At 39.5% G+C, this 11,027-nt stretch overlaps 2 protein-coding genes across 2 annotated transcripts; both read left to right on the plus strand.

Annotated features, from left to right (window-relative positions):
• The first annotated feature begins 2,271 nt into the window (after positions 1 to 2,271).
• Positions 2,272 to 6,106, plus strand: LOC123875166. The gene is made up of 3 exons (XM_045920855.1): positions 2,272 to 2,423; positions 4,511 to 4,590; positions 5,805 to 6,106. The coding sequence occupies exons 1-3, from the start codon at positions 2,333 to 2,335 to the stop codon at positions 5,973 to 5,975; spliced, it is 342 nt and encodes a 113-aa protein (XP_045776811.1). The 5' UTR covers positions 2,272 to 2,332; the 3' UTR covers positions 5,976 to 6,106.
• A 2,767-nt stretch (positions 6,107 to 8,873) lies between these two features.
• On the plus strand, positions 8,874 to 11,015 carry LOC123875167. Its single transcript, XM_045920856.1, has 3 exons — positions 8,874 to 8,999; positions 9,922 to 10,001; positions 10,741 to 11,015. Exons 1-3 carry the CDS (start codon positions 8,912 to 8,914, stop codon positions 10,903 to 10,905), a joined length of 333 nt encoding a protein of 110 aa, XP_045776812.1. The 5' UTR covers positions 8,874 to 8,911; the 3' UTR covers positions 10,906 to 11,015.
• Positions 11,016 to 11,027: the final 12 nt, after the last annotated feature.

The raw sequence follows: 11,027 nt of genomic DNA on the forward strand, positions 1-11,027 counted from the left end.
ATCGGACGTTGGGTTTGTCAAAATAATATTGACGTGTCCCAACGTCCGGTCCGGCCACTAAAAATTGTGAAATAAAAAAAAAAATTCAAAAGAAAAATAAAACCGACTTCAAAACCACAAACACTAAAAAGTAAAAAATAACTTTTGTTTAGCTACACTTGTAATGTGCCAAAGTGTGGAAGTCAGGTCAGCTTCACTTCGACTTCATACCTATGTACATTACACGTGTAACTAAACAAAAATTATTTATTACTTTTTAGTGCTTGTGGTTTTTGAAGTCGGTTTTATTTTTCTTTTGAAAATTTTTAACGAATTTTTGTATACGATCGTTGCATTGTATTGAAATAATAGTTAATAGTATCAATTTGATCGCTGCGACTTTAGGTAAACCGTCGATCTCTGCAATCTTTATACTAATGACATTACATAGAGGCCTATATCACAGGAACTTTATCATTTAATGAGTAATTTACTTTTATAATCCAAATAAACCTTTTCATAAAACCAGATACCTATTTATATTATTTTAGGATATATTGGAGTGGTTGTCTCTGGAATTTCTTAGGTGGGTACCTACCGTCTTATTGTGAGAAATATTCACAGTGAGTGCTACATGGTAATAATCGATTAGTAAAATAGTTTTATGTTTTGCTACGTACAATAATAATAATAATTAGTTGCTTGTTAAATTAAAATGTTGAAACGAATTTATTTTTTACATTAGGATAATTTTAATGATGAAATAAGCATATAAGTATAGCTTTTCTAGCTATTCTGCTTTACTGTTCTCACTAACCAAAAAGTTTCTTTAAAAACGAAATATTTGATAGTTACGAATTTTCGAAAAACATACACACGTAGGAAAAAACTTAAATAAACATGATTTTTTTTATTCATATGATACAGTTCTTTTGTGCCAGGAACCATCTCGGGCGTCCTCAGGACACCCTACCAAAGTTTCATCACAATCTGATCAGTGGTTTAGCCGCCTTTAGGGTACAAACATACAAACATTGATTTTTATATATATAGATAAATATGGGTAGTGATGGGTAGTGATTTTGTAATAACTGCAGTAGGTAGATACCTTTTTTTTTTGTTGATGCTGGGGAATGCATTTACGCATCCCCCCCGGAAGCTAGCCAGCCAGCCGTAAGGCAGCCAGCCAGCTGAGGCAGGGTATGTGGGGACTCGCCGGCCGAGAGGCGACTGGAATACCCACTAAACCCCAGCGGCGCTACTGCGCGTCGCCTGGCGACTAGGTCACGGGAACGCCGAAGCAAACAACCGCGACATCTGCCGAGGCAGGCCCTCCGCCGGGGACCTTCCGCGAGGTCCCCCCACCGCACCTCCGGGCGCACCAACGACGTGCGACCCCCGATCCTGGGACCCAAGGGGCGCCGTCTGCAGACCGACCGCCCAAAGCTCTCGCCAGGGCAGCAGGCGGCGATCCCGCGCACGTCGCCCGTGTCCCGTCCTACGCTTCGTCTACTGTGCCCTCTGCTAGTCAGAGGGGCACGTGGAGAAACCTCCCCCCCTGCCAGGTCATTAGCCATAGGCCAACAATATCTCCGATGAGAAATTATTAGCCATGTTACCGGGGCGCCCCGGCCCGAACACTGCTCTTCCCCTCGGACGCATCCAAAAGGGACCAGCAGCATCCAGGCACACTGGGAGGCTACCTGGCTGACGCCCCAGTCGGTAGATACCTACTTCATGATAACACTTTGACTGACAACATAAAGTACTTACTTTTGTAAAATCGGTAAGCATGCCATGGACTTTTATGTTATTTTACGATAAAAATATTACAACTTTGACTAGCACCCGTGCAAAGCCGGGGCGGGCCACTAGTTAGTTTATTGTTAAACTAGATAATGCCCGCGACTTCGTCTGCGTGGATTTAGTTTTTTTTAATCCTGTGGGAACTCTTTGATTTTCCAGGATAAAAAGTTGCTAATGTCAATTTCTGGAATGCAAGCTACCTCTGTACCAAACACATAAATCGGTTAAACAGATAGGCTTTTAAGAATCTCGTGGGAACTCTTTGATTTTCCGGGATAAAAAGTAGCCTATGTCCTTCCCCAGGATGTAAGCTAATTCAAAATTGGTTTAACTATTGGACCGTGAAAAAGTAGCAAACAGACAGACAGACAGAAAGACAGACAGACACACTTTCGCATTTATAATAATTAGTATGGAATATGGATTAAAATGTTGAACGAATTTATTTTTTACGTTAGGATAATTTTAATGATGAAATAAGCAAATATAAAGCTATTTTTCTGTACTGTTCTCGTACTCATTCACGTGTCGTAATTCGTACCTAATAATGAGTAAGTTGTACGGTATTGTGCTCTTCTTACTGCTGGCTGATTATGGCTCCTCGTTCCCATTGCTAAACACGTATGTGTACGAATGGGGTAAGTACATATAACTCTTTAAGTACCTAGGTATACACTGTACCAGCTATTCTCACGTATTTAGACGATAGTGAGCCCGACTAGTTTCGAACCCATCCGGGGTTCTTATAACTCTTACTAGCTATTACCCGCGGCTTCGCTCGCGTGACTCAAGGTTTTAATAATAATTGAGGTTTGTTGCAATATTTTTTGGTCCAAAGCTGAAGTTCTTTTATCTATACTTACTAATAAATAAAATTGGAGTGTCTGTCTGTAATTTCGAAATATTAACTACCTCATATTAAGCTCATATGGTTATTTGAACGATACCAACACTGAATCACACGTTTTTAAAATTTTTGTCTGTCTGTCTGTCTGTCTGTCTGTCTGTCTGTCTGTTTGAAAAGGCTAATCTTGGGAACGGCTGAACCGATTTTGACGGGATTTTCACAGATAAGTAGAGAATTGACCAGGGAGTAACATAGGCTACTTTTTTAACCGACTTTCAAAAAGGGAGTTGTGTTTTTCTACCTATGTACACTGAAATCTCCGAGATTTCTGAACCGATTTGCGTTATTTCTTTTTTAATCGATAGAGGAACTTTGCGACATTGTTTCATAAAAAATTTGGAGTCCAACTCCTCAATCCTGATGCTGCAGGGGATCTGACCAATCCACGCGGGCGAAGCTGCGGGCATCAGCTAGTCATGTGATAAAGCATGCTTTACTGCGGGAACTGTTTGTTTCTATGGAAAGAAAAGTAGCCTATATCACTTCTTGAGTCCTCGACTGTCTATGCAAAAAACGACGTTAATCCGAAGCTCTGTTTGGTGTTACTCTACGACAAATGCGTGAAAGATAGAGTGCTATCCCGCGGGAACTGTTAGTTTTTCCAGGATAAAAAGTAGCCTATGTCCTTCCCCGGAATGTATCCTAAGTCTGTACTAAATTTCATTAAAATCGGTTCAACGGTTGAACCGTGAAAACGTAGCATACAGACAGACAGACACACTTTCGCATTTATCTATACTAATAAATAAAATTGGAGTGTCTGTCTGTAATTTCGAAATATTAACTACCTCATATTAAGCTCATATGGTTATTTGAACGATACCAACACTGAATCACACGTTTTTAAATTTTTTGTCTGTCTGTCTGTCTGTTTGAAAAGGCTAATCTTCGGAACGGCTGGACCGATTTTGACGGGGTTTTCACAGACAAGTAGAAAATTGACCAGGGAGTAACATAGGCTACTTTTTTCTTTTTTAATCGATAGAGGAACTTCGCGACATTGTTTCATAAAAAATTTGGAGTCCAACTCCTCAATCCTGATGCTGCAGGGGATCTGACCAATCCACGCGGGCGAAGCTGCGGGCATCAGCTAGTTATTAATAAGTATGGATTAGTTATTACACACTATACATATATTGTGCACTAGCTGATGCCCGCAGCTTCGCCCGCGTGGATTTAGGGTCTGAAATCCCGTGGGATCCTTCCCGTGGGATTAAAAAATAATTACGCAAATCGGTTCAGAAAACTCGGAGATTTCGGTGTACATAGGTAGGAAAACACAACTCCCTTTTTGAAAGTCGGTTAAAAAAGTAGCCTATGTTACTCCCTGGTCAATCCCCTACTTGTCAGTGAAAATCCGGTCAAAATCGGTTCAGCCGTTCCAAAGATTAGCCTTTTCAAACAGACAGACAGACAGACAGACAGACAAAAAATTTAAAAACGTGTGATTCAGTGTTGGTATCGTTCAAATAACCATATGAGCTTAATATGAGGTAGTTAATATTTCGAAATTACAGACAGACACTCCAATTTTATTTATTAGTATAGATAATAACAGACTCTAGTTAGTACCTACTGTGCTTTTCATATAGGTACCATTAGGCATTCATTAGGATAGCTTCCCACTAGGGATGAGCAAAACCTATATATTTATAGCTTGATGAGAATAGTGTTAAGTAATTCTATTGGTGGGTTTCACATCCATCCATCGCTCATCCCTGGTAGAAAGACATCCTCAGGAACCTTTACTATAAGACATTCGAATGAAAGTCTTGGTATAACAATGTACTTATTTTTATTTTTTGTGTAATATCGCAGGAGCTGATTGGGGGCTTGTGTTGGCCCAGGTGGATGGCACCATTGAACTTTCACAGCCTGTCACTAAAATAGACCTCCGTGTAAGTACATCTATTTGTGGGAAACAATACATTTTTACCGGTTGTCACTTGCCGCCAATTAGAGCATAATATTTGAGTATTATGCTTTAATTGGGGATAACCGGGATAACGAACTTTCTGTACATGGATGACTTTAAACTGCTGGCACTCAATGCCACCCGCCTGCAAGAGCTGCTGAACATCACCGTTTAGTTCAGCAATGCCATCAGGATGGAGCTTGGGCTGGACAAGTGTACGGCCATGCAGGTGGAGAGGGGGCATATTACTCATTCCGTTGAGATTAGTCTCGAGCTATCCAACATCTAGGCATGAGTCTAGGCATAGACATAAATCTGTAAAGCTATTTCTCAGACGCCAATAAGGTTCCAACTTATAACGGCTGGGCTAGGTATGCCCGTTCTCATGTACCTTTGGCGTGCTCAGTTGGACTCAGACCGAACTTGACGCCCTGGACAGAAAAGTCCGCACGAATATGACTCTCTATCGTATGGACCACCCAATATCGTCTATGATGAGATTGCATATCCCGCGGAAATGTAGTGATCGAGGCCATGCATAACCGGGAGACATCCACCCTTAGAACTTACTTTGATTCTATAACCTCTCCATGCATGGAGGACCCCTCATGCATAGAGAGAGTATGATAAAGGACTCAATCCACTATCCTTAGCCAAAATCGAGTGGCAGAAACCGGTGGTACTTAACACCTCTGACCGGCAGACCGTGCGGAAGGATAACGAGTTGCGCGAAGACCTTTTTGAAGCTCACGTAGATAAAAAGCGTCCGTGTAATGGCTGCGCTTTGGTGACCTCTTGGGACGGAACGACGGTTTTGTTTGTGCGATACAAGATCAGGTGGTTAAAACGCGGAACTAGGGAAAGTCCATTCTAGGATGGCACTCATGACATCTGTCGAGCTTGTCGCCATCCCGGCGAGTCACTCCCGAGCGCACAGTGTATTTACTCGTATTTTGTATACGTGCGTGAAAGAAAATAATATACTTACTGAAAATAATAATATTATCATCTGCATCGTAACCAGAAGCGTACCTACCTACTATTCTTGATGAGGCAAAACCCATCGGCCATAGAAGTTAAAGCATCCTGCCCTCTCCCTCGAAGCAGCTAGGGTTAGCAAGTAATTTATTTAAGGTAATAAAGTGAGTTTGTAACCACATTATATTTTTGATTTATAGATTGCTTGTATTGTTTTAGGTACCAACAGGCACCAAAGCGAACTACGTGAGAGTAACAATCAACGCACTTTCACCGCCGAAGGTCGACTATAATCCAGAAAAAGGTCGAATCACCATTACGTATCTTGAGAGTCAAATAAGCTATTCGACTTATTCGATAGTCGCCAAAGGCCATATTCTGCTTAATTAGTTACATTTAAAACAAACTAAAAAAATCTTTTTCGTCCTGGAATCTTCCCAGTACCTACCTATTACCGTCTTCAAAAAAGTGGCATGCAATGTATTTATGTTAAATAAAAACCTTTTTGGAAACTTGTTTTACTTACTGTTTATTAAATATATCATTTACCATATTTACATACATACCTCTTACGATCTGTTTCTGTACCTACTCGTCTTCGAGCTGAAACTATCAAAGAACAGAGTTGGTACTTACCAACCTGTAACCAGTAACCACTAACCACGGACTTGCTACAAATAATAATATGTCCATACATGTACATATTAGTATGAAAGCCAATCGTTCCTATTTTTTGCTACCTACGAGTATGATGATCCAGTAGTAATCGCAACGCGCAATCACAAGTTCGACAAGAGAGAGGAGTGATTTTTCGAATGATATTATTGGCAGAGGAATGAAAATAAACGGCTTGATAAAACGGCTTGCAGTATCCGAGCCAAGAACGACAAAGCCCGTAATTAAAACAAATTATAAAGAATATTATTTTAATGGCATTAGGATTGTATGCATGGTTATATTGTTGTACCTACCTATTATTATTGCATGCTCTAAGGTAGAATTTGGCAGTAATTCGTAATAGAGACAATTTAATTAAAACTCGTTGAACTCCAAGTCCCAACTCTTCAATTCTGATACTGCAGGGTACCTACTGAGCTCCTAAACCGGAGAAATTAAGGTTTTCTTGATGGTGAATTGATATTTGAGGTGACAGGCAACGACATCATAATTGAACTTCAAGTCCCGAGTCAACTCCTCAACCCTGTAGATGCAGAGTTACTGCTTGTGTAAGTAATGGAGACCCAGGAAATGCTGATATCATTTATACTATGCGAGCGTATATACGCCTTCATGATAGAATTTCAAGTCCCAACTCTTCATACCTGATGCTGCAGGGGTATTGTACTCCTAAACCGCGGGGATTTATAAGCTGTAGATGATGATTTAATACAGGTACGGACATTGTTATCATTGAACCATAAGTCCTAACTCCTCAAACATGATGCTGCGGGTAGCTGCACTTCTAAGCCATGAAGAAATGAGTTAACAAGTGTAAATTAAAAATTTATAACACCCCCGACAAGTGAAGGTTACAGTAACTAGAAAAGAACTGATAACTTTCAAACGGCTAAGAACACTCTCGATCAAGCCACCCTTCAAACAAAAGAAATTAAATTAAAATCGGTTCATTAGTTTAGGAGCTACGATGCCACAGACAGATACACAGATACACACGTCAAACTTATAACACCCCTCTTTTTGGGTCGGGGGTTAAAAATAAAATTAATGGTGGTGCCAGATGGATAAAACAGCTGATGTTAGCGTTGTTTGCGGTGTCGCAAAAGAAAACACAGTGCGGTTTTGGTTCCAACGTTTTCGTTCTGGATATTTCGACCTGCAGAACAAGCCCCGTGGACCGCTGGAGACTGAAGTTGACAATGAAGAATCGAAGGTTATTATGGAAGCGGATCCATCGCAAACTACCTCCGAGCTGTAGCTAGCTCTAGCTAGGCGGTATTAGTGATATAAAATTGTTTTAATCCACTTAAAGTAAATTGGGAAGGTAAACAAGCTGCAAGGTGGGTACCTCATGAATGGGAGTGCAGCAAACCGACAAACGCGCGTCGACTGCTCTGTTACATTTCTCAATCGGCACAGTGTGAAGGGATTTTAAATCGAATCATTACCTGTGATGAAAAGTGGATCCTGTACGATAATCGGAAACGCTCATCGCAATGGCTGAGCCCTGGCGAACCAGCCAAATCCTGCCCCAAGCGAAAATTGAGCCAAAAAAATGACATGTGAGCGTTTGGTGAACTAGTGCCGGTGTCATTCACTACAGCTTTCCTAAATCTGCTATTTTACATGATTTGTCATTGAGGTACAATGGGTACAATGCAATTTTAATTCAATTATCAAATCAGTCCAAAATTTCGTAGTCTACTAAATTCACATTGGCCGATCGATGGTCTTATAATTGGATTGTGAATTGTAGTTGGTATTGCCATTTGCTCAAAAAGCGTTTGCCGAAATGAGTCCAAAAAAATACTACATATTAAAAACGTTTATTTAAACTAGATTCGATTATAATGTTATCGATTTATGTTTTAAAGATTAAGCATTAAGTAAAATGATCATAAAAAGCCGACAGACAATTTCGGCGGATGTCTATTGTCAGCCACTGGAAACCATGATGAAAAAGCTAGCTGCTATACAACTGAGGCTGGTTAATCGCTCCAGGCCACTGCTGCTTCAGGACAACGTTAGACCACACACTGCACAACAGATGGCTACCAAATTAGAGGAGCTTCAATTGGAATATCTAAGACATCCACCGTACTCCCCGGACCTTGCTCCAACAGATTACTAGTTTTTTGGTTTGGATAACTTCTTACAAGGGAAAAAATTCAACTCCGATGGGGCAGTCCAAAACACGGTCCAAAGCGCCTTCAAAGATTTTATTGATTCCCGTCCGAATGAGTTTTTTAAGTAAAAGGATCAATGAACTACCTATGAGATGGCAAAAGAGCATAGATAGCAAATAGCAATGGTACATACTTTGATTAAATAAATTTTTTTTTTTTTTTTTAAACTTCTTTATGTTCCTCCCTTACAACACGCCAATTTCATATGTAAGGTCCTAATACACTACCTATTTTAGGATAAACTGAAAGTATTGAGAAAAATATTCACAATGTCATGGTGATAATCGATTATTATAATAATTTTATATTTACCTACATACAACAGTAATTAGTTTAATATAAATTTAATATGTTGAACGAATTTATTTTTACGGTAGGATAATTTTAAAGGTGAAATAAGTAAATATAAAGCTGATTTGCTTCACTGTTTCGACTTTCATTTACGTGTCGTAGTTCGTAATAATGAGTAAGTTGTACGGTATTTTGCTCTTCCTACTGGTGGCTGATTATGCCTCGTCGGTATTAACAAACACGTATATATTCGAATTCGGTAAGTATATTAAATCTTATTAACCCCCGACCCAAAAAGAGGGGTGTTATAAGTTTGACGTGTGTATCTTTGTATTTGTGTATCTGTCTGTGGCATCGTAGCGCCTAAACGAATGAACCGATTTTAATTTAGTTTTTTTGTTTGAAAGGTGACTTGATCGAGAGTGTTCTTAGCTATCATCCAAGAAAATCAGTTCAGCCGTTTGAAAGTTATCAGCTTTTTTCTGTAACCTTCACTTGTCGGGGGTGTTATAAATTTTTAATTTACACTTGTTTTATAGCTTAAAATAACTAAGTTGAGTAGTTATTTCTAGTGAACCTGTGAGTGAACAAGTGTAAATTAAAAATTTATAACACCCCCGACAAATGAAGGTTACAGTAACTATAAAGAGCTGCTAACTTTCAAACGTCTGAACCGATTTTCTTGGATTACCTATAACTTAGAACACTCTCGATCAAGCCACCTTTCAAACAAAAAAAACTAAATTAAAATCGGTTCATTAGTTTAGGAGCTACGATGCCACAGACAGATACACAGATACACGTCAAACTTATAACACCCCTCTTTTTGGTATTTATTCGTATAGGTGTAAACGTATTTTTTAGGGTTTCGTACCTCAAAAGGAAAAACGGAACCCTTATAGGATTACTTTGTTGTATGTCTGTTTGTCTGTTTCTCTGTCTGTCTGCCGTTTTACTATCCGTCTGTCGTGTCTATAGTTTTCTTTAGTTAAAAATAAGTAAGTAAGTACCTACCTACATTTTCATTTTTTCCCTATTAGTTACAGGATCGATTTTGGTTTAAAAAATTTGGGACCTAAACTTCTCAACTAACTAACTCTCTCAGGAACTTTTACAAGGTACCTACTTATAAAAGCCTTAAAGTGTGTTTAAGTATACATTTTTTTTGTGTAATATTGCAGGACAAAATATAGGGACCTTGTTGACCCGGTTCGATGGTACCATTCCTTTTTTGCAGTATTCCACCGAAGTAGACCTCGATGTAAGTACCTCTATTCGTTGGTTATCTTCAGTGTTTCAGCTTTAGTAGGAAACAATAGTACTTACCTAGTGAACCTACATTTTACCAGTTGTCACTTGTCCCCAATTATTGCATGACTAGCTGACGCCCGCGACTTCGTCCGCGTGGATTTAGGTTTTTCGAAATCCCGTGGGAACTCTTTGGTTTTCCGGAATAAAAAGTAGCCTATGTGCTAATCCATCTATCTTCAGCCAAATCCGTCAAGTAGTTTTTGCGTGAAGGAGCAACAAACATACACACACACACACACACACACACATATACAAACTTTCGCCTTTATAATATTATAGTGTGATCATCGTAGCCGATAGCGTAGGTACCTATCTATTATTCTGGATGAGATAAAAGCCATCGGCCACGGAAGTTAAAGCATCCACGCCCTTTGCCTCGAGGCAGGGATGTAACTATGTATGTATTTGAGTTTGTATCTAGATATTATTGCTTTATGGTTTTTTTTTTAATTCAGGTAAGTACAAGCTGTTAGCCCTTCATTGCAATCTCACCTGGTAGTAAGTGATGATGCAGTCTATGGAAACGGGCTTACCTGGACGGGTATGGCAGTTTTTATTGAACACATTCCCCTTTGGTTTCTACATGGCATCGTACCGGAACGCAAACGCTTGCGGGTAGGGTGGTAACTGGCCACGGCCAGTCTCCCATCAGATCAGACCAGAAATTTAGATGGGTTTTATTGTTTTAGGTACCATCAGAAGACTCAGTGGAGTACGTGAAAGTAATTGTCCACGCCGTTTCACCACCGAAGGTAGACTATAATTCAGAGAAACGTCAAGTAACTATTGCGTATGCTTGGTCTCAAGTTTCCTATTCGACTTATACTATAATTGTCAAAGGCTATATACAATGACTAATTAAAAAAACATTTTCTCAGCATTAGCTTCTTACTTGTGGTGTGTGGTTTATTGTAAAACTTGCAATGTGTTCATGTTAAATAAAACACTTTGGTATTTTTGAAAACTTGTTTTACTT

The sequence above is a fragment of the Maniola jurtina genome, chromosome 19 (assembly GCF_905333055.1).
Source record: "Maniola jurtina chromosome 19, ilManJurt1.1, whole genome shotgun sequence".
NCBI lineage: Eukaryota > Metazoa > Arthropoda > Insecta > Lepidoptera > Nymphalidae > Maniola > Maniola jurtina.

Bases quoted from the DNA above. Each gene is read 5' to 3' on its own strand.
- LOC123875167 (XM_045920856.1), top strand. From the start codon at position 8,912: ATGAGTAAGTTGTACGGTATTTTGCTCTTCCTACTGGTGGCTGATTAT. The intron at 9,000-9,921 runs GTAAGTATATTA...GTAATATTGCAG, and splicing joins CACGTATATATTCGAATTCG to GACAAAATATAGGGACCTTG. The intron at 10,002-10,740 runs GTAAGTACCTCT...TTATTGTTTTAG, and splicing joins CCACCGAAGTAGACCTCGAT to GTACCATCAGAAGACTCAGT.
- LOC123875166 (XM_045920855.1), top strand. From the start codon at position 2,333: ATGAGTAAGTTGTACGGTATTGTGCTCTTCTTACTGCTGGCTGATTAT. The intron at 2,424-4,510 runs GTAAGTACATAT...GTAATATCGCAG, and splicing joins CACGTATGTGTACGAATGGG to GAGCTGATTGGGGGCTTGTG. The intron at 4,591-5,804 runs GTAAGTACATCT...GTATTGTTTTAG, and splicing joins TCACTAAAATAGACCTCCGT to GTACCAACAGGCACCAAAGC.